This window comes from Nuphar pumila, chromosome 5 (assembly GCF_984573655.1).
Source record: "Nuphar pumila chromosome 5, dmNupPumi1.hap1.1, whole genome shotgun sequence".
NCBI classification, from domain to species: Eukaryota; Viridiplantae; Streptophyta; class Magnoliopsida; order Nymphaeales; family Nymphaeaceae; genus Nuphar; species Nuphar pumila.
The window spans coordinates 51,431,690-51,458,786 of record NC_143253.1 but is presented as its reverse complement, the minus strand read 5'-3'; the positions used below and the strand labels follow the sequence as shown (position 1 = coordinate 51,458,786).

Here is a 27,097-nt window from a genome sequence, read left to right as displayed (position 1 = left end):
ATATCAGATGCAGCGGCACACTAAAGTGTGCAATGCGATTGCACCTGATCTGCTATCTCTAATCGATCCTTTGTTTCGATAAAGATCATATCAGATGATGATGGTGACATTCCAAGTGCCCGTAGTTTATACTTTCTGACACCAGATGGGAGCAGCAGGAAAATCTTGGCACACACAGATGGACGACGATCTGCAAGAAACCTTGTCCACATCTTACACCGAGTTAACCAAGCAGTGTTGGCGATGCACATGCTCAGCATGTGAAGTTCAGCCTTGGTGAAGAACAGAAGTGGCTTTCACCGTTGCCCACACCAGTATCCACTAGAGGAAAGAGTGAAGAAAACTATCGCTACAACTCTTTGGTTGCTTCTCATAGTCCTCATGTTTGTCATGAGCCATGCGATTCGCTTGAACACTGACAGGAAAGTCAAGAATCATCCTCCAATTAGTGCTCTCTCTCTCTCTCTCTCTCTCTCTCTCTCTCTCTCTCTCTCTCTCTGCATAGATTTTTTTTATTAGAAGTTTCTGGATGGCACTTGACTTAACTACGTTGGTAATTCTATTTTTTTTTTTAGTTCGTTCTCCCCTGATTCCGTTTCCCAGGATGCCACTGTTGTCAGAGCGTTCTCGTTGGATGCGTCAAATTTTGCTGCAACTAGATTCCATGCTTCTCATGAAAAAATAGGAAATAGAATCCTGCTCTCTTAGAGAAATTGGATACGTACGAAATGAGATAACTATAAGACAAAGTTCCCAGTAAGTGCAGATATATTTGTTGTGCGTGCAACAAAATGTCATAGATATTGTGATTGTTGTTCCCATCTACTGAAAAGTTTGGCAAGATGCTTTATTTTAGTAGTCCTTTTTCTCTCTTCTGTTTGAAGAGAGAGAGAGAGAGAGAGAGTTTATCAAATATGACTAATTTTATTTTGACACTTCACAAATCGGACACGAGTTAAGTTGCAACAAAAGTTACACAGAAAATACCAGAAACCTACTATTCAAATATTACCTAGCAGGCTGAAACAAATAACCATTTTCCAATTACATAAAATTCCATACCCAGCATCAAACAACCAGCTTTTTTTATATGACATCCGATCGACAAAGCCTTCAATAAAGCCTGAGCCTTGTGGTGATACTGCTTCGGCAAATGGGGCACAACTGAAGATCTTTCCCGCATTCGTAGCATGTCTAAGAAATAAACGACTTTAGTAACGCACCCACGATAAAAAATGAAACACATAAGATGTGTTTGCTCCTCACCTGATGTCCACATCCAAACGCAAGATTTTTGTTGTTCCAAATGCACACGGGGCACGTCTATTGATCAAAGAATGCATCAGCAATAACAAATGAAATGGTCTAAATCATAAAGCCTAAACCAAAGACAAAAGAAGAAAGGAAAATGCCACTGATGATTCTAGATGATCTTGTGAAGAGCCCTAGAATAACGTTACAACTTCATGGACTTCTAAATTCCAAGTCAGAGTTTTTAACTTCACTAAAAAGGTAAAATAATTATCTGGATAAGTCCAACCCCAAAATTAATGCAGAGATGGAAGCCACAACATTAACTTCGCTCCGAGACAATGAACACCTCAGTATTTAAGTTTTTTTGGATTTCATAACTGATGAAATTCCGAGCAAAAATCTCTTTCAAGAAGGAATACTGGAAAATCATCAACTAGCCCATGTTCCGTACTGCATCAGACAGTTCCAATTTATTGATCTGGATAATCATGAAACGGATTATTTGTGGAAAACATTACTTTTTAACGGGAATTGTGAGATATGTTTCCTTGATAGATGATTTAACAAAAATTAACATGATAATGCTGATTTTCAATGTGTTGACATTGTGTCACAGAGACACCAAAGCCTGGGAAAACTAGCTCAGTTACTTGTCAGAGGTATCTAAAAATGGAAGTTCTAAATTTCCCTCAACATTTATCAATCAACCAACTCAGATCTGTTTGACAGCAGCATTTAGTGCATACAGGGATGCTATTTATTACAGAATAATCCAAAAGATCAGCATTCATCAGATTCTTAAAAAAAAGAGACCCAGACTTTACTAGCTGCAGCAGTCCCTCGGACTACTTCTAGCAATAAGAGCAGAGAGAAACAAGAAGTGCTGGAAAAGATAAATACAAGCCAGTTACCTCGTTATTGCTGGAAGAATTTTCTGGAGCAGAGCCACTCTGGTAAGAAACACCACTCTGTTCAAAGCTGCTTGATCTCGAGTACTTTGAACTTGGATAAGACGATGCATAATTCCCTGAAGGAGGTGGAAGAGCAACCCTGCCAGGGCCCTTTCCTCTCCGACGACTTCAAAATCACATCATAGACATCTGTCAGCTAAACTCTATATTAAACTCTGATCAACAAAAAGAAATTGCATGGATTTGTGGATAACTACCCCAAAATCTGAAGGTCCAATGTTGCTTTATATTGTGATGGTATTTCCATCAAAGCTGCAAGAGCAAATTCTGTCTCCTTCTTGGACATGGGGATGTTTCTGGACATTATTTCTGTAAAATTCACAAACTGCAGGAGAGAAAAGTCATCTATCACCATTGCTAGAAATCTAGATTCACAACCACAGTTTAGTTTTTTCAGCAACCTGGAAATTATCAAAAGCCCTTGCTGGGATGTTGTCATCAAATTGGTGCATCATGTCCCATGGTCCATCACCAACACCAACTAAGACTATGGACAAGGGGTATTCACTACAACACAAGAAGAATTTTGTCAGCAAATAAAAGCAGTTATTATGGTGAATATGTCTGGTTGTCTGAAACCTAGTACCTAGCTTTGACTATGGCATTCACAGTATCTTGTTCTTGTGGACTCAAATGGCCATGCTCTGTGTCAACACTTCTTGTCACCTTAGACGATTTAGAGTCACAAAGCATCAGAATTATACAGAGGTACACTTCAAAACAACGAGAACAGTATGCAAGAGAACATATTATGGGCTCAAATAGATAGACGCAAACAAAAAACAAACTGAAAACACTTAAGATTTTACTTCTCAAAAAGCATAAAATGAACTAGCCAAAACAAGCTGACATCATCACCAATGTGAATGCTTGTTACGTATACCACCAAAACAGAAGAAAAATTGTTACTTAGAGTGCTTTCGAATGCGTATTTGACAGACAACCTACTTACCTGTCCATCAGCAATAATCAGAAGAACGTGATACTGCCCACCAGTCTGCTCAACAATGCTTATAGCCGACTCAATGATTGGAGCAAAAGAGGTTGGACCTGCCATGTGCTAAGAACATCAAGCATGAACCTAGAACACCCAAAGTTGAGCCATACAAAAAAAGTTAAAAAATACAGACCAGCCAACCTAAGAAGTGGAACAATTTCTCGATATCGGCACAGTGCTTCCTCAAATCCATTGCAGGGACGTTCATCTGGATAAAAACTAAAGATCTCCTGGTCGTGAGTTGATGCTGCATGGTTGGGAAAGGAAACAAGCTCTCAGTGTAAAAACCATAAAATAATGATCTCCAGAAACGTGTCATTACATGGTGAACATGAATAACACATGCAAATTACACTGCTGCCTACTCACCATCTCCAAATCCATAACAAGGAATCAAATTGTCTTCATCAAAAGTAGATAATGTTCGTCCAATAATAGAGATTGCCTGCTCATAAGGGTTGGGAGAATCTCCAATGTAATGCAAGCACCGGCGGTTGAATGATCTTGACCCTAAAATCAAGAGTAACATAAATGTACTTCTAAAATGTCGAAGTAGAAGAGAAGAAAAAAGGGGACAACTGACACAATCGGGAATAATTCTACTGCTGTAGTATTGTTTAATTGATTTTACCGAGCCCCTTTCTGGAGGAAGCAAGGTAACTAATTGTTGGTCATTTCCATGCATAATAGTTGCTCCAGTAGACGTAGATGTGTCTCTGGTCAATATATGAGAGCAGGATGCATAACCATATGGCCTAAACCAGTAAAAAGTAGTTAAACTGGGAATGTTTTGCACATGAATATGTCCACTAACCTCAGAAAATCACAGATCTTACATTTTCATCTGGTGCTAAACACATGAAAATGCATGACGTTGGAAGTAATACAAAATAGAGAGGGGACATGAAGCTCATAAACTTCAGTGATTGTCTGGAATGTATAAAAATGTATTAATGAATTACTAAGGGAGCGGAAATCGAGCTCCTAAATAGCATCAAACAACCAGGGAAGTGAGTTTGCTTATTAAACTCTTGTCAGCCCATCCAACAATCATGCAAGACAAAACCTCATTTCTCAACATCTTGAAGGTTGAATCAAGGTTGCCTAGGAAGCAAAAGCGGAAAACGATATGGGAAGCGAAAGCGAGAAGCGATGCATTTTAAAATGTATAGGAAGCGGGAAGAAGGAAGCGAGGAATAAAAAACAATATAAGAATTGAATGGGAATAAAAATGGAACACAAATAAAAACTAAAATAAAAGTGACTATTCTTAAATTTCATGATTTTTTAGTTTAAAAATTAAATTTTTAACAAAATCTAAAAATGATGACTGCTAATTTAGAGAAAGCACATGAAAGTGAGTGAGAAGTGTGACAGAAAACACAAAAAACATGAAAGGTAGAGTGAGAGATGAAGTGTGTGAAAAGCATAGGAGAAGCGTGAGAGAATCAAGATTCTCATCAAGTTTCAGAAGCGAGGAGTATCGGGCGTCCGAAGCGAGCTTCCCACCTATCTAAGAAGCTTCCGGTAACTCTGGGTTGAATACGCAAAGGGCAATTCATAGTGATCCAGCAAAAATCTAGTGGTTGATGAATGCATGATCCTTTAGTTAAGGGCTCTTGACAAACCTGTCCATTCATTGCTTTTTGTAAAATCAATACCCACAATCAGATTTGACGATTCAAGGCCAGCTTGAGCTAGAGCTTCAGTCACCTGTTTCACAACGAATATAGTAAGAAACAGCAAGGAAAATGACATTTAAAAGAGGTTCTGGTGCACTTAACTAACCAGGTAGTAGACTAAAACAAAGATCTTGGGGGGGGACCTTCACATCACATATTTAGTAAACTTCACAGCTAAGCATCAATAGGAACCAGTTTGAAACATACAATCTAAATCATTTGTCTACTAAAAAAGGACAACCCAGCTGATTAGTTAAAGGGAGAAAAGGGGAATAAAATTTCAGGCCGCCATACAGATACGAGTACATGAATCAACTTCTGTAACTAATTTTCAACCAAGAATCAGTATTATCTCCCATTGTTAAGTGGGTCGTTCTCCTCTACATATTATTTTTTCAGAATGACTCAATAACCATAGCATCCTCAAGAATGTGATAAACACCCCCATTAACCACAAGGCATGTTACACAGATTTGGAAGATGACCATGATCCAAAACTACCGGCATGTTACACACAGCCTGACTCATTAGAATGTTGCCACTTGATTATTTTTTCCAACAACATGGACACAAAACTCATAATATCATCATTAAGGTTTCTCTGCATAGACTGTTCAAGGTGAAATGGTAAGAGAGAAAGAGTGCAACCCGTCCTATGTAGTCAAAAGCCCCGACTAGGCACCAACTAGTACACCTAGTCGGTCTAGGCTAAGTAAAACGCCTAGGCTTTGAAATTTATAGGTGGGTACCTTAAAATGTACCAATTTAGGCACCTAGTCGACGACTAAGGCGCCTAGTCGGCGACTAAGGCGCCTCCGCCTAGGCACGAGGGCAGTTTAATTATTTATTATTCATATATATATATATATATATATATATATATATATATATATATATGTATATATATATATATTTTGTATATATATAATTATATGTATGTGTGTGTGCTTGTGTGATTTGTTCTGTGAAATCATGAAAACATGCTTAGTTATTATATTTATATGTGTGTGTATGCTACTTTAATTTTGGGATTTTTTCTGTGAAACACTGAAGCATGCACAATTAATTTTAATTGATTATGTTTTTCATATATGTGTGTGTTTGTTTCTGATGATTTTTTCTATAAAAGCCTTAAAGCATGTTTAGCATTATGAATTATGTAATATGTTATTTATATATGTATGTGTTATTTTGCTTTTTTGCAAGGTTGAAAGCATATTTTGTTGATTATACTGAATATGTTATGAATAATTGAATATATATATATATATATTATGTATAGTTTGGTTATGTGTTTTAATATATTTTGTGAAAGCATATGTAATTTTGTACTTGTGTAATGAAATCATCTTATTAGTAAAAGAATTAAACATATTTTTATGTATATTTTGTGTACTTTCTTTATATTGAATTGGGGTACCGACTAGTCTTGCCTAGTCCTCGACTAGTCTTTTTAGGGGTCTACCGAGCAGGCACCGCCTAGCGCTTTTGACTACATAGAACCCGTCCAAGTGAAATATTAGAATGATTCCCTCATATGTGTATATAGTATATACATTGACACAACAAAGAAATGGGTGAAAAGATGAGAACATCTCAAACGGCAAAACACAATAGAATAAGAGAAGAAATAGAAATATACAATAAATGACCATGGGTATACAAAATTATGCACATAAGTAGATACTTCTACATGAATTGAAGTTATAAGATTGTTGGAATATACTTTTTTTACCATTTGTTCATCTCTGATTCTCTTGCATTAAGCTAATTTTTAAAACATTTACATTATAAACTATGTAACACAGACTCTTTTAATAGGGCACCGCGCCCGCATCGCACCCACACCCATGCGGGTGCGACACTTGGACACGGCTTTCTTTGTGTCAGGTGAAGTCAACCACACTGAGGTCCATTTCTGTCTAAAAGTAAATTTAGTTAACCCTAACCAAGTTCAGTTCTCTCTCTCTCTCTCTCTCTCTCTCTCTCTCTCTCTCTCTCTCTCTCTCTCTCTCTCTCTCTCTCTATATATATATATATATATATATATATATATATATATATATATATATATATATATATGCACACATACACGCATTGTTAACTTAAAATTGTTAAAAATTATATATATACCCTCCCCGCACCCAAGTTTTTTTAAAGTGCCACATCGCCGCAGTAGCACTCGTATCCGCATCTGCACCCACACTTATTGACATAGATTATAAATCTAACAAGGATCCAGATAATCTGGCTTTTCTTGAGGGTCATCGCAAGGAATGTAATCAGAGGTGCACTTCTGGAATTGTTGTATCAGACCCAGTATGAAATGCCATGGGTTAGTGCTAATCATCACTATCACAAATTACTTTGCATAAGTAAAAGCCTTATCCTGATATGTATATTACTAACAAATACTCCACAAAAAAAATGCAGTCATGCAAGATGTGATGCATATATGCTGAGGTGAGGATAAAGGTACACAGTAAAAAATAAATGCCACAAATGACTCCTACTTTTGAGTCTCGTCTTTAAGAGATTTCACACAGAAAGTCATACTAACAAATCAATGTGACATTACAATGAAAATATATTCACAAAAGTTAAATGTTTTTCATGTTCCCTTATCCCTTTACATGGATAAGCATGACATACAGTGTAGCCTCTGTTCATCTCAATATAGGAAACTTTTTCGAACTTTCAATAAAAACTGAGAAGAAAACATGATGGTATACATTAACCTAGAATCTGTGATGTCTTTGAAAGAAGATAAATCAGATTATGAAATGGAAATTGTTGCTTTACTTTTTTCACCAAATTAGCTGAATCAACTGTATTGTGATTCATATTAAAACTTTTTAAGTGGTATCACAATTACGGCATGGTATCACAATTATGGCTATAAAAAAGTGGCATCACGATTCAATCATCAGTTTCATCAATCCAAAAGTTTCACAGATCACTAAAGACTGCAGAACTCAAGTTTTAAGAAGCTAAGATTCTGTTCAATAGTAGTAACAGTAACCATTCTATATGACAAATACAATACATAAGAAGAATAAAAGAGACAAAAAAAGTAAACACACTTTACCTGCTCAAGTGAGCTATAGTTGTCTGCTATCCGAGAATACCTTCTCTGCAATTTGTTCTTCACATCAGACTGCACATAATTTTCTTGTGGAGGAGCATAAGATGCAGAATTCCAGGATGAAGAAGGGCCATAATTATGAGAGCCATAATTATGAGAGGAAGAATATTCACAACCTTTCCTCTTGGAATGCTTTCCTCCCATGACTCAATCTTCTAGTCAGGATACTTAGGTATTATATTCTTGCTTCTCATTTGAATTGTCCCAAAAAAAAAACTCCATTAGAAAATGCACTCTCATACAATGAAAAATAACCCACAAAACATACATAGTTAAGATTAACATGATTGACAGACATTCAACATCACTTTCTCTGACCAGCGCAACCTTATCAACTGACGGAGTAGAATTTCTGCATCAATCTATTATTATAACTCCCATAAAGTATGAAATATTTATATATCCACAGATGAACCTCATGAAAACACAGAAAAGTATGTTCAAGAATGAAAAAACAAAACATAACATCTCAATGTATGCACAAATAAAAGATGACTATCTTCCATAGTTAAAAAAAATACTGAAAGTGAAAATCCCTAGAACTGAACAAAGTAGACACATGCCCCACATCTTCAAAGGGAAAATGCCCTTTGAAATAATGAAATGGCTAAAAGATAGGTTCATATGATTATTTCTTTAGCCTCCAGTCTTAAAAAAACCTGCTTAACGAGTATAATCCAACAGCACCCAAGCATGAAGCAAATAAATAAACACAAAATTTATGAAGAGAAGGGACCCACTGAAGCCTCAGCTGTATTGCCAATGGCAGCTGCATGTTTTTCTGTTTAAGTCTGAAGTTTAGACCTAAAAAAGCGTAAAGAAATTACGAACAACCAAAAGCTTCCTCCGAAGAGTAATTAAAAAGATTAAACTAACACTGCAAAACATAATGGAAATTTGACAATTTTTTCAAGATTTCGCACCGACACACTAAAACAAGAACTGATCACAAGGAACAAATTTTCCTACATAAGAAATGAATCTCTTTGATCAGGAAAAAGAAAGAAAAATAGCAACCTATATATCTATAGAACTAAGCACATGAGATTAATTTTTAAATCCATAAGGGCATTCCAGATTACATGAGAAAATTTTGAAAAAGAAGTAAAACAAGCGGATAACAAAGAGATGGCATTATAATCTTCACAACATCAAAATGAGCTTGTTAACAATTCAAAACCCTCAACATGGTACAATTAATTTGAAAAAAAATCTTCAGACAGATAAATGGTGGAACTAATTGAAAAGCTCAAATTTCAACTGAAAAACCAAATCAATTTCACATGAAAATAACAAAATCAAGCTCCATTTGCAGGTATATTTGAAACATAGAGTATTCACATCTTTCAACTTTAAATCCAATCACTTCTGGAAAAACAGTAACTAAATTATGACTAAACTCTCTCTCTCTCTCTCTCTCTCTCTCTCTCTCTCTCTCTCTCTCTCTCTCTCTCTCTCTCTCTCTCGCACACACACACATATGAAGAATTCTTATTAAAGAGATACAAAATTGTAAGAAAAAGGAGAAAATAGAGTTCTAAAATAAAATTTTCACCATAAACACAGTCTATAATAATAAAGCGTCTTAATTGGGAAAATTCATCGCAGAATTCACCATAATCCATATTCCTACGAAAATAAAGCCTTTTTAACTTGTTAATATCATCATCAGTACAACTCAAGCTAACCAGTCAAAAAGAGCGACAACATGAAGACTGAAAATTACATGAAAATCATCAGAAGATAACTCTACCTACGAATAAGACAGAGTGCTTAAACAAAGATCTTCACCAAGCAACAAGAGCATAATTACTATTTAAAGGAAACACACTTCTTTGTCACAGAGATTCATGACAATTGACCGTTAAAATTCAATCTGACACGAATTCAACTTTCGAACCCGCATTAATCCGACGTATCTCACACGATTGAAAAGAAAAATCAACCCTTATAGTGAAATTCGAGTATGACGAAGCATCTGATCATCATATGGCTTGATACTTAACATAGAAAAGGAATCGTTCCTTTTGCACCTTCGTCAGTAAAATTGAGGATAATCAAGAAAACTAGAGACCAAAACATGACTAGAAAAACAAATAAAATAATCAGAATGATGGATTTTCTTCCAAATACCGACGATCAATAACTCGATTCAGCCAAAAATAGAAGAAAAATCAAAATCTATACTCACAGAGGTGAAGACGATATTGAAGAAGAAGAAGAAGAGGGGAATCGGCGGTCTAAAACCCTGCGAAGCGGCAGCAGGCAAGAAGGAAAGTAGGGTTTTATGAAGGAAGAGGAGGGAGGGGTCCCCTCAACTTCGTCCCGCTCGGAACGAAAACAACCAAAGCAGATACAATCGAAAATCGAAGGCGAGGATATGTTGGAAGATTTAATTAATAAAATAACATGAAAAAAAAAATGGAAGCAAGCAACCGAGAGAGTTGAAAGGGTGTTTCCGATTGGGTACATTCATTTTTGAATCACTCACATATTTATTTATTTAGGAGTAATGGTCCCCTTGACAAATTGACAACACGGAAAAGTCAAGTCTCCCAGTCGTTGCCCTTCCGGTCCCAAAACCGAGCTAGCAGATTTGACAACTGTGTGTGAAATTTAACAAGAAACTTCAAACGTGACAAAGCAGCATTCATAGGTTTTATCTTTCAGAAGACCATACAATTTTTCATTTATCATTATTAGGGATAAACATGAAGAAATTGGAGAGGGGCCGTTGTGGCCGTATAAACGATTGACTTCGATAAGTCGGTGCAGAGAGAGAGAGAGAGAGATTGGAATCAATGTTGATGCAGTTACTCAAGTGAAATAAGACCAAAAAATAATTATCACCATAACCGGACTCAATACAGTTTAGTCAAGGCCATAGAGACCCATTGACACGTGGTGTCAGTCCCGGACAGAACCTGTCAGCTGAGGGACGCAAGCGGGTGGATCGAGTTGAGCTGAGATCACGGTGGCCAATTGATGTTAAGATTATTGTCTTCATCCATGAACGAAGATTCCCAGAAATATCGTCGGACCCTCCACGTCTTGATCATGTTTTGTAATGTCGGACTATTATACCAAGATTGGGTATCAGATCACAGCTACCTCTGACGGTAATCTGTCAAAGACGTTCGTTCATCCATGCGATGAACGGCATCCAAAACACCAATGGCTGGGCTCCACGTACGTCTCTTGAACGAGTCCCACGTGTAATTCAGAGCCGTTGATGTCTTAAACAAACGGCAACTAGAGTTTGCAAGATGAACGGCTGAAAATATAGAGTTCAAGATAGTGTCTGGGATGTGGTTCATTGCATGGATGAACAGACCTCTGAAGGTAGTTCTGACCTGTTATAGGAAGATACATACACGTGGATAGGACCGTACTATCTAGCATTTTAGGAGTCCAGTGCATTACATTTCTATAATTGATTTAGTAAAAAATGCGTCTATGATTGTATATTTCTGATGTATAACTAGGTTTTATAGAGCTTGAAAAAAATCAACGATTCATAATGAGCCAAATAACTCAATGAAAACTGTGTTTCCAGACTGAATGCACTTGTTCAACATATATATATATATGATAAGATTGACAAGTCAAGCCAGGCTTCAAATCATCAATGAAAATATGCAAAACATGAGAAAATGCTATGAAAAAAGCAGAGAGAGAGAGAGAGAGAGAGATGGGCTATTCTGGAAAATCCTTGAATTATGTTAATACATAAATGAAACTTACAAAACATCTTAAATATGGCCGTTTTTTTTATAGTATTCATGTATTTAAAAGTGAGTTTGGGGGTGTCTTTTTCTTTAGGAAAGTCTTATGACGGAAATGAGTAACAAATGACCAACAGGGGCTCTGATTGTTTGGCAGGAGCTCTTAGTGCACATCACCTTGTGTTGGGACGTTGCAAGTTCAAATCCCAATGGTACTTTGTATAATGGTGGGGGTCTGCCTAACCCCAACTTGCCTATCAAAAACAAGAAAAGAAAAAAAGTCACAAATGAGATTAGGAGCATGCGTATAAAATTACTTGAGAAGTGCCACTTTCTCAAGCTTCTCAAGTGCTTGAAAACTTGAGAAAGTGGAAGTCAAAGATTTTGGTGGATAGTTGCGGGGGTTGATGCTTAATTACCTCAGAAAATGGGTCATAATTTTGACCCTAGGTTTAGATTTTTCAATAGACACAATCTCAAACTTTATTAGGTGAGTACCTAAGATGCTTGTAATGTACCCTAGAACTTTTAAAAAGGTAAATATTCTATTTAAGAGAAGCTTTACAATGGCACATAAAATTTCAAATGAATAAAAAATAAAAATACATCAACTAATTAAGAACCAAAATTACACACACATCTATTTTAGAGAAGCTTTACAATGACTCACATAAAATTTCAAATGAATAAAAAATATAAATACATCAACTAATTAAGAACCACACACACATAGAGTTAGAAACCTAGTTAGCACTAAACTTTTGTTGTAAAATTAGTTTCAAAATAATTTATAAGTTAACAATGGGGGCTCGGCTTGAATGGCAGGAGCAGTTAGTGAACATCACCTTGTATTGGGGCGTTGAAAGTTCGAACCCCAAATGGTACGGTTGTATAATTGGTAGGGGTCCGCCTAACCCTAGCTTTCTCTATCGAAAAAAAAATCTTTATAGGTTGGTTTTAAATATTATTTCAAGTTAAATGTGATATCTAAAAAAATATTTAGAAAAATCTCATGTATTTTGTCCATTTGTGGTTTATGGCCTTTGATGTCCAAGTTTTATGACCGTAAACTTTGACATGAGTGTAGAGAGTAAAACTTTGTAGACAAATAATGCCTTTTTACATTGTTGACAATGTGGTGATTAGACTCTCAAGTGGAAAGTACGTTCTATGAGGGTTTGTTTGACTGTTTGTCCAAAAATTGACAGAACAATAAAGCATAATAGGCAAAACACATGTTTTGTTTGTTCTTTTGTTTTGTTTCAACTCAAATAGGAAATCATAATTTTTATATAAAAAATTAAATATAGAAAGCCCTAATCAAATCAAACTCTAATTTAAAAATCCCTAATTCAAAAACCTAATTTGAAAAACCCTAATTCAAAATTGTAAATTGAAACCCTAAATTGACATCCTAGTTCAAAAAGCCTAATTCGAAAGATTAAATTGAAAATCCCTAATTCAAAACCTTAAATTGAAACCCTAATTTTGAAAAAAAGGGAAAGAAAGAGAGGAACAAAGAAGTGAAAGAAAGAAGAAGGGTATAAAACCCTCCGCCCCAATTAATTTTTTTTTTTTAAAGAGCCCGATCATCGTTTCGTTCCTGCCATTCCAAGAGAGGGAGAGTGAGGGGGCGGTAGAATGGTGCTTCACCATTCGTAGAACATGGCAAACATGCGTCTACTGAGTCCAACATTTTGCACAATGTGCGGAACACACAATCAAATGTGCCTCTTCACATAAGATGTGTCTTATGACACTGACTTTGAGATTCAAATTATAGTGTGACCTCTGTCACATTTCAAATGTAAAGAGACACCCAACCGTAGGGATTGATGGTGTCTCTTCACCATGCATGCTTGTGGATGGAGGTGCATGACCCATCATGAATGGGTGTGTGGGTGTGAACACCCATTCGTAAAATGAAAAGGGGATGTCTTATGTCAGACATTCCCTTTCACATTACTTTCAATGCATGTCTATGTAAAGACAACATAATCGATAAAGTTAACAAGACTTTTATTTCTCACCTTGTCCTTTTAATCTCTCTCTTGTTTCTTAGATTCAAATCAGTTTTTTTGCATTAAATTTATGAAGTCTTATCCTCTAATGCAAGATTTTGGTTTTTTCAGTTTTTTTTTTGTTTTGTTTTTTTTATTTTGACTGTACAGATGTGATCTATGTACTTGATTTTATAGGGATCGGCTCTTGAAGTGTTCGATTCCAACACATGGCTAGATTTTTATAAGGTTTGAAAAATCAACAGTCCAAAAACTTTGTAAATTTTTGAGGCTCCAAATATCATTTTTTTTTCATGATCCAAAGTGTGGATTGCTCCATCATGCTAACTGCAAAAAACACCGAAAGAGCAGAAAAATCCATTAAGCACCTACACTCTACTATATATATATATAGAGAGAAAGAGAGATTGGTAGCTGCTCACACATTAGGTGCAAAATGCCACGTGTTAAATGGGTTTTTGTGCCCTTCCAGTGTCTTTTTTCATAGTTCCAATCCTAAAAATGTATAAGCCATGGTCTATTTACAAGAAATCCACATGTGGATCATGTGTTTTAGACGAAGAAAATGATATTTGGAGCCTCAAAAATTTACAAAGATTTTAGACCATTGATTGTTTTAACCTTATAAAAACCCGCCCATGCATAGAATCAAACGCTTCAAGAGCTGATTCCTATAAAATCAATACATAGAACACATTTGTATGGTCAAAATTTAAAAATAAAATAAAAAGGCTGAAAAACCCATTTAGCACGTTTGATCCTCTCTCTCTCTCTCTCTCTCTCTCTCTCTCTCTCTCTCTCTCTATATATATATATATATATATATATATATATATATATATATATATATATGAAAATTAGTACACAAACTCACCATAAGAACGAACTCTACAACTGGCATTTTGGCACCTTTTCACAAATCTAATGCCCCCCGATGTGTTTGACATGGTTGTTTCTTGAAGCATGTTATTTCAATGAAGGAATACAATTTTTTGAAGCTTGAATATTGATGAAAATGTTGAACTATTGATTTTCAAGCCATGAGAAAGCCAAGTTATGTGATGTAAGCAGTGAATCCAAGAACCGATTCTTAGAAAAGCAGCGTGTAAAACACATTTGTATAGTCAAATTTAAAAATAAATTGAGAAATTGGCAAAAATGATAGTTCATTAGGCAGGTTGCATGAATGTTTTGTCAGAAAGGTGCACGAGATGAACGCTATTTCATCACAATTTCAACAAAGGTGGGATTTTCGTTCTTTTTAAACTTTATGGTTGTTGGTTGTTATAAGTCAACAGTTGGAAAATGTGGTTAGCATGTTTTGTACCAAAGCCAATGAGGTCTAGAATGATCCAATTGGTCGTATGCCTAAGCTTGACTTGAGGCTTATACGAAGCTCAATTAGGTTCATATTGCTAGGAATGTTAATCAACAATGGAACCCAACAGGAGATGGTTGGTGATTAGGTGCAGCAGCACACTTAAAAGTAACTAGTGCAATTGTTCTCTTGCGACTTACAGTGTACAGTTGCGCTTAGAGTCTGTTTTGCTTTTGTTGAGTCTAATGTAAGTTGCCTGGTTCAAGTGAATCAATACCTCGAAGGGGCAGCCCGTATACTTGAACTGTAATAGCCTGCAGGCAAAATTGTGAATGAAGTAAATGCGTTGAGCTTTCTTTTGTTCACCCTCGTTGTGATTGTTTCTTGTGATTGCAATTTCTCTGCCTCTATTCTTTCTTGCTCTCTTGCACTCTGATTATAAGCTTCCGCGATCGGCAAGCGAGCTGACTAATAGGCTTGCGGCGGTGAAGAAGAACCGTTGCGCCGCGCTGGCTCATTGAAGAAAATAGGCATGTAACAAGTGGTACCAGAGCCCGTTCTCGTGCTGGAGAAGAGACTCCAGAGTCGGTGTCGACAGACACGCCAACGGGCTGCGATTTGTGAGCAAGACATTGTGGCGCCTTATCAAAACTTGCGCAACACCAAAGGCAAGGCAGTTGTCGAAGCTGAGGAGATGAGTTCACCTCAGGGCCAAGAAGAGTTGGCTGCAACTGTTAACAAGCTGGTGGAAGAGGTGACTTCGCATGAGGAAGCGATTTCACGTGCATGTGAATCATTCAATGGACTGAATGATGTGGTGGCGAGCCTGCAAGAGCAGGTAACCTTATTAATGGGGCAGGTCACTTCGTTGATGACTACAGTGGCCGACTTGCAAACTGAAGTAGGGGAGCTTCAGTTGAAGAACTATACGTTGCAGCGGACGGTGACCCTAAATGGCGAAAATGGTGAGAGGCCATCAAGGATTGATGTGCCAAGACCCGCAAAATTCAATGGTTCTCTTGACAGCAAGGCCATTGAGAACTTCTTGTTCCAAGTAGAAGACTACTTGGATATCCAGAATGTGACCCTTGAAGATATGAGAATTAAGGCTACAGCGACCTTACTTGATGAAGATGCTATCGCTTGGTAGAGGCGGAAGCGCAATGACATGAAGAGGGGTCAATGTGTGATAGACACCTTTGATGACTTCAAAATGGAGTTGCGCAACTACTTCATGCCAAGAAATGCGCAGAGACATGCTTACCGGATGGTTCATGAGCTCAAACACACTGGTTCGTTGCAAGACTATGTCAGAACATTCTAGAAGCTTATGCTGGAGATACCTAACATGCCAGAAGATGACATGCTCAACTGGTTCATTGTGGGACTTCAACCATGGGCACAGTCTGAAGTGGAAAGGAGCAACCCCCGTATTTTGGAAGATGCATATGTGGCGGCCGAGCGTTTAGTTGACACTCAGCGCAAGCTTTTCACCACATCAACCAAAGTCGGAAAGAAGTTTGACCACGGAGGCAAGAAGGATGAGCAACGCAATGATAAAGGTGAGGCGTCGATACACCATCAATTCGAAAAGAAACAGAACTTCACAAAGCATAATAACAACAACAAGGGTGTGGTTGTGACATGTTGGTTCTGTGGCGATAGACATATCATCAGGCAGTGCCCAAAGCGCCTTGTAAAGGACGACGAGCAAGCCAATGCTGCACAGAAAGAATGCAGCGATACTAAATGCAGTGACACTGAGACCATGCAACCAAGGATGAGGGTCATGCGATCGATTAACGCAGCTAGAAGTTGCGCAACTAAGAACACGCAGGTCAGTAAGGAACTTATGTACGTAGAAGTCATTATGAATGAAAAGTCTACTTCAGCAATGATAGACTCCGGGGCCACACATAACTTTGTCTCACGGGAAGAGGCAAAGCGGTTGAGCTTGAAAACTGGGCCAAAGCAGAGGACTATTAAAACAGTAAACTCTGAGGCCAAACCCATCCTTGGTGAAACAAGAGATGTGGCTACTCAAGTGGGGAGTTGGGTCGACAAAGCTAACTTCTATGTGGTGCCCCTGGACGATTTCAAGGTGATTCTGGGTATGGAGTTTCTGCGAAGCCAAAATGTTATGATGCTGCTAAAGTTTAACATGTTGACGATCATGGGGTCAGACCTGTCCCACACAGTGTAGTGCCTTACGCAGAAAGGCAAGTTTTCAGTGTTATCGGCAATGCAATTGAAGAAGGGTGTCAAGCATGGGGAGCAGACATTCCTAGTGGCAGTGCACGCAAAAGAAGGTAAGGTAGAAGCAACAGTGTCACCGACCCTAGCCCCACTATTTGAGGAGTTTCATTGGGTGATGCCTTCAGAATTGCCAAAGCGCCTTCCGCCAAGGCGTGAGGTCGACCACAAGATTGAGTTGACCTCGGGAGCTAAGCCTCCTGTAATGGTTTCATATTGTATGGGGCCAGTTGAGCTGAAGGAGCTGCGCAGGCAGCTAGACGAGATGTTGGACGTAGGCATTGTTCGTCCATCAAAAGCTCATTTGGTGCCTCAGTCCTTTTTCAGATGAAACATGATGGCTCTAAACGGTTATGTGCGGATTACCGTGCTTTGAACAAGGTCACGGTGAAGAACAAGTACCCATTGCCATTGATAGCGGACTTGTTCGATCAGCTAGGCAGTGCCCGTATCTTTTCCAAGCTAGATCTGCGATCGGGTTACTGGCAGGTGAGGATTGCTGAAGGTGATAAGCCAAAAACAACTTGTGCCACCCGCTATGGTGCTTACAAATTTCTATTAATGCTATTCGGGTTGACAAATGTTTCAGCCACGTTCACGACTTTAATGAACCAGATCTTCTACCCTTACTTAGACAAGTTTGTGGTAGTCTACCTGGATGATAGCGTGATTTACAACAAAAACATGGAGGAACATGTTGGGCACTTGCGAACAGTGTTTCAGGTGCTGAAGGAGAATGACCTCTATGTCAAATGAGAGAAGTGTCTCTTCGGGTAGGAGGAGATCAGCTTCCTTGGCCACGTTGTGGGGCGTGGTGTGTTGCGTATGGATGGGTAAAAGATAATGGCCATCTAGGAATGAGTTCCGCCAAGAAAAGTGCCAAAATTGCTGTCATTCTTCGGTTTAGCAAACTATTATCGATGTTTCATTAAAGGTTATTATCTCATTGTTGCGCCCCTCACAGATTTGTTAAAGAAGAATTGGGTATGGCTCTGAACAGGAGCGTGCCAAGATGCCTTCGATGGCTTTAAGAAAGCCTTAGTGAGGGAGCCAGTGCTGCGACTGCCTGATCATTCGAGACTCTTTGAAGTCTACACGGATGCCTCAGACTTTGCCATTGGCGGAGTTATTATGCAAGATGGTCATCTGATAGCATATGAGAGTCACAAGCTGAAAGATACAGAGAGGCGTTACATAGTGCATGAACGTGAGATGACCGCCATTGTGTATTGCCTCAGGACCTGGCGACACTACCTTTTGGGTACCGAGTTCGTCGTCAAGACGGACAATGTGGCCACGAGCTTTTTTCAGACGCAGAAGAAGTTGACGCCTAAACAAGCTCGATGGCATATGTTTTTGGTTGAGTTCGACTTTGCCTTAGAGTACAAGGTTGGAAAGACCAATATTGTGGCGGATGTTCTGAGTCGTAGAGCCGAACTGGCAGCTGCGCGCGCGGAGCCTTCTGAAGTGCATTTGGAGGGTGCATTGCTGAGCCGCATCCGCGAAGGTACGCAGTAGGATCCGACCACACAACACCTTGTTTCTCTGGCGCAGACAGGGAAGACTCGGCGATTTTGGCTACAGGATGGCCTCCTTATAACAAAAGGGGGGCGCATCTTTGTACCGCGGTGGGGAAGCCTTCGTCGAGAGCTACTTAAGGAGTGCCATGATACACTATGGGTCGGCCATCCTGGTTAGGAGTGGACCTTAGTACTCCTTGAGTGCGGCTACTATTGGCCGCAGATGAGAGACGACATTGAGGGGTATGTGCGGATATGCCTCATCTGCCAACAAGATAAGGGGACAAACCAGAATGATGTCAGTCTCCTTGAGCCTCTATCAATTCTAGAACGTCCTTGGGATAACATCTCCATGGACTTTATTGTTAGTCTGCCAAAGGTAGAGGGCTTCAGTTCTATTTTGGTCGTGGTTGATCGTTTCTCAAAGTATGTCATCTTCATCCCAGCTTCCAAGGAGTGCCCTGCAGAGAAGACTGTAGAGTTGTTTGTAAAGCATGTGGTGAAGCACTGGGGCATACCAAAGAGCATTGTGAGTAATCGCAATGCTCGCTTCACGGGCAAGTTCTAGCGTGAAGTATTTCAGCTACTTGGCTCTAATTTGTTGTTTTCAACAAGCTTCCATCCGTACACAGATGGGGCAGACAGAGCGCATCAACGGGATACTGGAGCAGTACCTTAGGTACTTTGTTAGTGCCAATCAGAAAAATTGGGTGAAGCTCCTTGATGTGGCACAGTTTTGTTATAATCTGCAGAAGAGCGAGTCTTCAGGCCACAGCCTGTTTGAGATAGCCACGGGGTAGCAACCACTGACCCCGCACACTCTTGCCGCACAAGAAAAGGGAAGGTCATCCTTTGCCTATCAGTTTGTTCGCGACTGGCATGAACAGAATGAGTTGGCGAATGCATTCTTATACAAAGCGACAAAGAGAATGAAGAAGTGGGCGGACAAACACCGTCGGCCCGCAGGGTTTCAAGTTGGGGACCAAGTGTTGGTGAAGTTATATCCTGGTCGCACATGCATCTTCCGCGGGCGGCACCACGGACTACTCAGGAAGTATGAGGGACCCTTCACCATCACAAAGAAGGTGGGCAAGCTGCCATACAAGCTGGAGTTGCTCCTTGACTTCAAGGTGCACCCAGTGTTTCACGTGTGCAACCTCAAGCAGTTCCATCCAGATGATGGAGACCCGGAACGCAGTGTGCCACAACGTGCTCCCATCATGCAGAGGGCCCCGACAGTACAACCGGCCGAGAAGCACCTCAGTCAGATCCTTTGCCACAAGGTCAACTACTTGGTGCATGCGAAGAGATACTTGGTGCAGTGGTAGGAAACAGTGGAGCCAACGTGGGAGCCTGCCTTTCGAATGAACAGCCGCTACCCGGCTGAAGTCAGGGCTTACCACGAAACAGATGGTGCCGAGGATGGCGCATGATTTGAAGGGGGGAACATGTTCCCTTGCGACTTACAGTGTACAGTTGCGCTTAGAGTCTATTTTGCTTTTGTTGAGTCTGATGTAAACTGCCCAGTTCTGGTGAATCAATGCCCTGAAGGGGCAGCCCGTATACTTGAATTGTAATAGCCTGCGGGCAAAATTGTGAATGAAGTAAATGTGTTGAACTTTCTTTTGTTCACCCTCGTTGTGATTGCTTCTTGTGATTTCAATTTCTCTCCCTCTATTCTCTCTTGTTTTCTTGCACTCTGATTACAAGCTTCCGCGATCGGCAAGCGAGCTGACTAATAGGCTTGTGGCTGTGAGGAAGGACCGTCGCGCCGCGCTGGCCCATTTAAGGAAATAAGCTTGTGACAGCAATGCACCTGATCTCAATTCAATTTTGACATGCAATTTATTGGGGGTCGTAGTGACAAATCTCGCAAAAATATCGCTAGAAATTACTCGAAAGTTAAAAACGGTAATTTTCGTGATATATTAATTTTTTTGTGAGTTTTTCATCGAAAACATAAATATTGCATTTTAAACATCATATTTATGTTTTTATCGACTATTTATCATGAAAAAAGCATGTGGTTTTTTATTTAAAAATGTTTTTTATTTAGATTTTCTTATAAAAAATATTTTTTATATTTTTAATTTAATTTTTATTGTCAAGATTTTACCAAAAAATGCAAGATTTTTTAAATCTTGCGAGTTATTGGCTGCTGATATTTTTCCGTTTGATATATTTCTCCTCTAGGACAATAAAAAAAGCACTCACAATATCAGGTGATACATCAAAACCAATGTTTTCAGTTTCGGTTTCAGCCCTGAATTGTTTGGCCAACGATTTACTCGTATTGGCTGATACTGTTAGTTAGTATTGGCAAAAAAAAACACATTACATGTCAATCAGAACGTGACACATGTTAATAAAATAATATTTATAATTTTTCATATTTTTTATATTTATTAAAAAATAGTCTGATTCATAGGTGATGCATATCGATTTTCCACTGATACGATACGTATCAGCCAATAGAGGCCGATACACATCGATACAAACAACATTGTTCAGAACACAAATTTCTTGTGTTTTGAAATCACTACCATCCATTGCCTTCATCTTCATGATAACACCAGTGCGCTTGGTGGGCCCCTAATGAGTGGCAGTCAAGAAGGAAATCCTTCTAAGGAAATCTTTCTATAGGCCTCCACTTGACCACCTCTGCTTGACCCCTCTCTCTCTCTCTCTACCTCCACCTGCACCACCACCGCCTAACCTGATCCACCACCGCCTAACCTGCTCCACCACCGCCTAACCTGATCCACCACCGCCTAACCTGCTCCACCACCACCATGGTTTATGACCAAGCGATTGCGCATGATCTGATCTGCCTCCGCCTGACCTTCTCCTCCTCCACCACCACATCCGCCTGACCTCCATCTCTCTCTGCCTCAACCTGCACCACCACCTCTGCCAAACCTGCTCTTCCACCACCACCACCTCTGTCTGACCTCTCTCTCTCTCTGGTTGCGACCTGCGTCTCCTCCTAGACTCGCATCACCTCCTCCATCTCCCAAGCATGATGAGGGGCAGAGCGGGCCATGGCTCTCCGGGCAATTCATGGATCCTAGTGGGGTCGATCTAGGGCATGGAGGACCGGCGCATCCTTGGCGAGGGCATTCTTGTCGGTGCTATATCTTTGAGGGTAAGAGGAGTTTCGTCAGCACAGCGGCAGAGACTGCTGGGCATGACGAGGGAGGGACATCGTTCGACTGCTCCCCAAGACCCTGATGGCGAGTCGCTGATCGACTTCATGGTTTTGTCGCCTCTATTTCCTCTCGTGCATCGCATGCACCGCCTACAACATCTCTCCCATTGCAAGTTTTTTCTCCTTCTCTACAGCCTGCTGGTGGCATCAGACCTGCTGCTATCGCTAACCCTGTCCAAGGCGACTGGGCCTCCGCTGCCCCACTCATACCACATGCACTGCCTGTAGCGTCTCTCTAGCTACAAGGTTCTGCTCCTTCTCTGCAGCTAGCTGTTGGCGACAGACCTGCTACTGTCGTAGACACTGCCCAAGGCGACTGGGCCTTAGTGGTATTCTTCATACCCTCTCCCAGGGTCTCTCACATGCTTCAGTTCCAGGGCAGCGGGCATGGCTAGGGGAAACATGATGTCGATTCAGGTTCCTTGTCTGGCGGGTCGGGTCACCCCCAGACCTAGATCGCTCACTCTGGCCTGGTTCTAGTTGGGGGATTTCCAGTATTTTTAGTCAAGGGCTGTGTCGAGCCACATGCCTTATGCAAGGTGAGCAAGGCATTTAGGGGGGTGGTGTGTGGCCCCCGTAGTCTTGGCGCCACACTGTGGGGTCCGGTGTTGGACTCGGGTCTCATTCGGGGTTTTTTCAGCGACCCACCGATGGCGTATGTTGATAACATGAAAATATTTGGGCATGCAGTTGAACACTCACGAGTGTTGTGGATGGATCGTGTTGCGAGTCTCTAACAGATGGCACTCCATCCCTCGCGACCCCTATTGGTGATGTTTCTCATGAGTTGTTCCTGATGCATCCAGTGGCTTTTCTGTTGAAGATCTTGCTGCTCCTCTCTCATGAGCCCAAGTGGTAGGCTTTTCATCGATTTTGCCTAATCAAAACCGTCATGCAAGCCTGCAATGATTGATGGAAAGCATACTATTCTTCTTCCTCACACAAGTCTTTTGGCGATTGTCTGGTTTGTAAGTGGGACACCAGGGCAATGGGAACAAGAGTTTTATATTCGTTAGCTTTGTAAGCAGTGGAAGCTCCTTATTGCCCCTGATCTTCTCTGCACTTTCGAACAACAAGTTCTTGGTGCATTTCTCATCACAAGTGGATCTTACGTCAATTTTAAGAAGGGGACCGTGGAAGGTGGTTGGTCACACTTTACTTATGAAAACTTGAGACAAATATAACATGCCTAAATTTTAGGGTTTGTAGTCTATTCCAGTATGGATTAAAGTGCACGATTTTCTACCTGCTTATTGGTGCAACAATGTCTTCAACTTGATAGCAGATGCATTGCAGGAAAAGTTGATTGTTGTTGACAATAGGACATCTGCCTAAGTTCGCTTGTACTTTGCTAGGATTCTCATATAAGTTCAGTCTAATTCATAGATCTTTGATTCAATCTCCATTGTCTTAGGCAATTCTATAAGAGAGACCTTCATATTGAAGCTAAATTAGCCACACATATTTATAAGGTGTGTTAGGTAAGATCACATGCCACTGTTTATTGCCCACACAAGAGATCTAAGGTGCCTGAACTTAGCAAATAGTGATAGCAACAAAAGTGGAAAGTAAAAAAGGTATGGGTCCTGAAAGACTCATATGAAAATCATAATTCTTTTAAGACTTTTGAGGAGCATCAAAGAGAGGAAGAGGTTGTTGCTCTCCTCAGTAGCCAACTAAGGTTGTTGTTGCTCTTGACAACGTTTCTCTTTTTGGAAAACATCATGTCCCTTCTACTGTTCAGATTGCTAGTTGCACTATTCTGAAGAAAAAAGTTGATGTCGACCTCTTCGATAGCCTATCTTTTCTTTCCTCCACGTCTGTGTATCACATCACAGAAGATATCATTAAAAAACCCTTTCTTGGTAACTTTTTTTCTTCTGACTCTGCTTCTCCTCCGGGCTTTGGCCATCTTAATAAGCAAGAGATTTCGATAGTGGCCAAGGATTGTAGCAGAGATCCTTTGTGTGATCTTATTCCATCACCTTCAAACATGGTCTTCAGACCATCGATTAATATGCCCAACATACTTGCACATGTGTTTCTCCCATGCCTCCTATCAAGTTAGTTCTTGAGAGCACTAAAAAGGTGTTCAAGGAGGACCTCAAGATGTGCTTAGTCTACGGTTACAATTATAATCTCCATTGAACCATCTCATCCATCCTAAGTGATATCTCATCACTTAGAATCTTTGATGTAATTATTTCCATCTCGAGAGTTAATTTATACATATATTTTTCTTAAAAAAAAGAATGCTAGTCACCAATTAGGGATGGCAGTGAACCAGGGCAGGTGCGTGGGAAGAAGGTCTCCACCCTGCCCCGTCTCAAAATTTTGCCCTTCATCCTCGTCTCAAAACAATTGTCCTCATCCCTATCCCCATCGCCATCCTTGTCCTCATCCCCGTCTTCGTTCTCATTTTCATTCCCATCTTCGTCTCAAAATAACTTTATTTCTATTTTAAGAGGAATAAGAAGAAAATAAGGCGAGGAAGGGTTTAGGGTTAGGAATATATGTATATAAAGATTTTATAATATATAAGGGTATATTAATAATTTTATTAATGGAGATCGGGGATGGGAAGGAGCTGCGGCAAAATTAAGTCCATCCCGCCTTCGTTCCCGTATGGGTTTTGATTTTCACCTTCATCCCCAATCCATTCCCCGTTTTATATCCTCCATCCCAGGTCCAAATGAGGCAGGTTCTAAGGGATCCCCATTTTTTCTTGGTCCACTATCATCCCTAGGTTGCAAACGGTGATAATTTATAATCATAAAAAAGTTTGTGTTTTTGACGTATCACTTGATCCAACCTCGCTACCAAAAGCTTAACTTCAATGCTTGAGCTGATGAGAAAAAAGAAGTCGGTATGGCCGGCGGTTTAAGTGACCCAGTCCTCTAATCAGATTGTTTTTATATTTTACACTGGAGACAAAATTAAGTGGAAAGCCATGATTGCGGCATTAGGTTTGAATTTCAAAGGTCAGTGTGTGGGCCACCCGTAACTACTAAAACAATGAAAGATGCTCCTTTGTCTTCACTTGGTGTGGGGCAACCCTAGTTGGCGTGACTGGTGATTAGGGGTGGGTCGGGTTGGCGGGTCAGCATACCTCAACCCGAACCCGACCCGTTTATCAAACGGGTCGGCTGTGGCAAACACAAACCCGACCCATTTAATAAACGGGTAACCCGACACGACCCGCCAACCCATTTAATAAATGGGTTGGATCGGGTAAACGGGTTTTCAGGTTCTCGGGTCAGGTTGGCGGGTCGGGTTGTCGGGTTGGCTGACGGGTTGGCGGGTTGACCCACCCGCCTAACCCGTTTATTAAACGGGTCAGCCGGGTTGGTGGGTTGGCATACCCCCAACCCGAACCCGACCTGTTTAATAAACGGGTTACGCGGGTCAACCCGTTTATTAAACGGGTTGGCTTAAGCCCAACCTGAACCCGCCTAAGAGGCGGGTTGGTGGGTCGTGTCAGGTTTTGCCCCCCCTACTGGTGGTGTTATTTTATTTTTTCAGTATAAAAATATTGTAATAAACAAAACCGTGCTTTTTGCACGTCATAATATGGAAATCATTGTAAGCAGAAAGAATCCTTGTGCAGTGTGGGAATCCAAAGGGCAGTTAATAAAAAACGTAACCCCGTTGAAATCTATAGACTGCATGACAAAAAAAAATTACCTAGAACTAGAAGTAGGAAAAGTTGATTGCATTGTTGCTCCTTCTCAGCGTCCCTGCAGTTTCTAGATAAGTTGGTGCATCCAACACTACCTAACCAAATCTGATCCGTGGTAATATGTAACATTGTATTGTGTTGCCTCACTTAAAGTGTGAAATCGCATTGCACCTGATCTTAATTCCACCTGATCCATGGTTGGCGAGGGTACACAAAGGAAATTGCACAAGGGTTGCATATGTGCACCTTTAGCCATGTGAATGGCCGTACAATATTTATCTTGTTTGGGTTATTCCCCTTGGCTCTATAATCATTGGAAAAGAAGCAAACGGAAGTAAATAAGACTCATCTGAAGGGAAAGAGTTGCACAAATGAACAATCATTTATGGGAACTAACAATGTAATAACCATGAATTTTATTGATTTAAATAAACTTGAAATTCATGTATGTAAGATAGTACAAAGATAAGTCTATTATTTTATTTGTTTATTCGTAATTGGATTTTAGATAGCGGATCACAAAAATTAAATTTGATCTTTAATTATTGCTTTTGGTCAAATGGATCAGACCTCCGATTTTGGATCCTCAATATCATGATCAGATTTGATATTGGACCTAGGATGAATGAAGCAGATCCACGAAGTTTAAATCAAATTTTTAAAGAGAAAAAATTCTATAGGGCCTACAACACTTTAGTGGGATTGGTATAGCCTCAACGATGTTCGGATCCCCAACATTACATTTAGATCCTGAACATCGAAGATTTAAATATGACAAGGGTTCAATTAAAATTCTAATTGGATAAGAGATACAATGCATGGAATCAATAATATTTGGCTTGGATCCCATGAATATTAAATTGGACCCATGGTTCCAAATCCGAGTATGATGAAAACTTGGGATCCAAAGATTCAAATCTCTTATATGAAATTATGAATAAAGCGGATCCTGTATCCAAAATAGTTACGTGAAATTCAGAATAACGTCAGTAGATCCATCGTAATTCAAGTTGGATCCTTCTTCGGATTTTTTAAAAGTTAGTAAGTGTGTTCAAAATTAAAAATAAGAGGAAGATCCAGATCCACGTATGGATCTGGATAGGCCCAAAAGTGTGTACCCAAAATGACATATGGGTCGCGGGTCTAGGGGTCAGTCTATCCAAACCCGCACATGTATGCGCATTAAAATAGGAAATCACGAAAAAAAAACCCAGATTCAGACCTGGGTTGAATTCGGATCCGACCTGGACCTGTTCGGTTAATACCCGCAACACAGGGGCTAGGGTTTTAAAACCCTTTCTTTTTTCCCCTGCACCGCCTCCCC

The 27,097-nt window shown here is 39.9% G+C and overlaps 1 protein-coding gene across 1 annotated transcript; it reads right to left on the bottom strand.

Moving 5' to 3' along the window:
- Nucleotides 1-904: 904 nt before the first annotated feature.
- Nucleotides 905-10,520, bottom strand: LOC149837584 (E3 ubiquitin-protein ligase RGLG2-like). Its single transcript, XM_090006134.1, has 12 exons — nt 10,241-10,520; nt 7,993-8,235; nt 4,851-4,935; nt 3,592-3,732; nt 3,356-3,469; nt 3,178-3,275; nt 2,812-2,891; nt 2,627-2,732; nt 2,423-2,550; nt 2,166-2,331; nt 1,267-1,323; nt 905-1,194 (listed from the first exon to the last, which is right to left on the bottom strand). Exons 2-12 carry the CDS (start codon nt 8,191-8,193, stop codon nt 1,114-1,116), a joined length of 1,257 nt encoding a protein of 418 aa, XP_089862260.1. The 5' UTR covers nt 8,194-8,235; nt 10,241-10,520; the 3' UTR covers nt 905-1,113.
- Between the last annotated feature and the right edge of the window lie 16,577 nt (nt 10,521-27,097).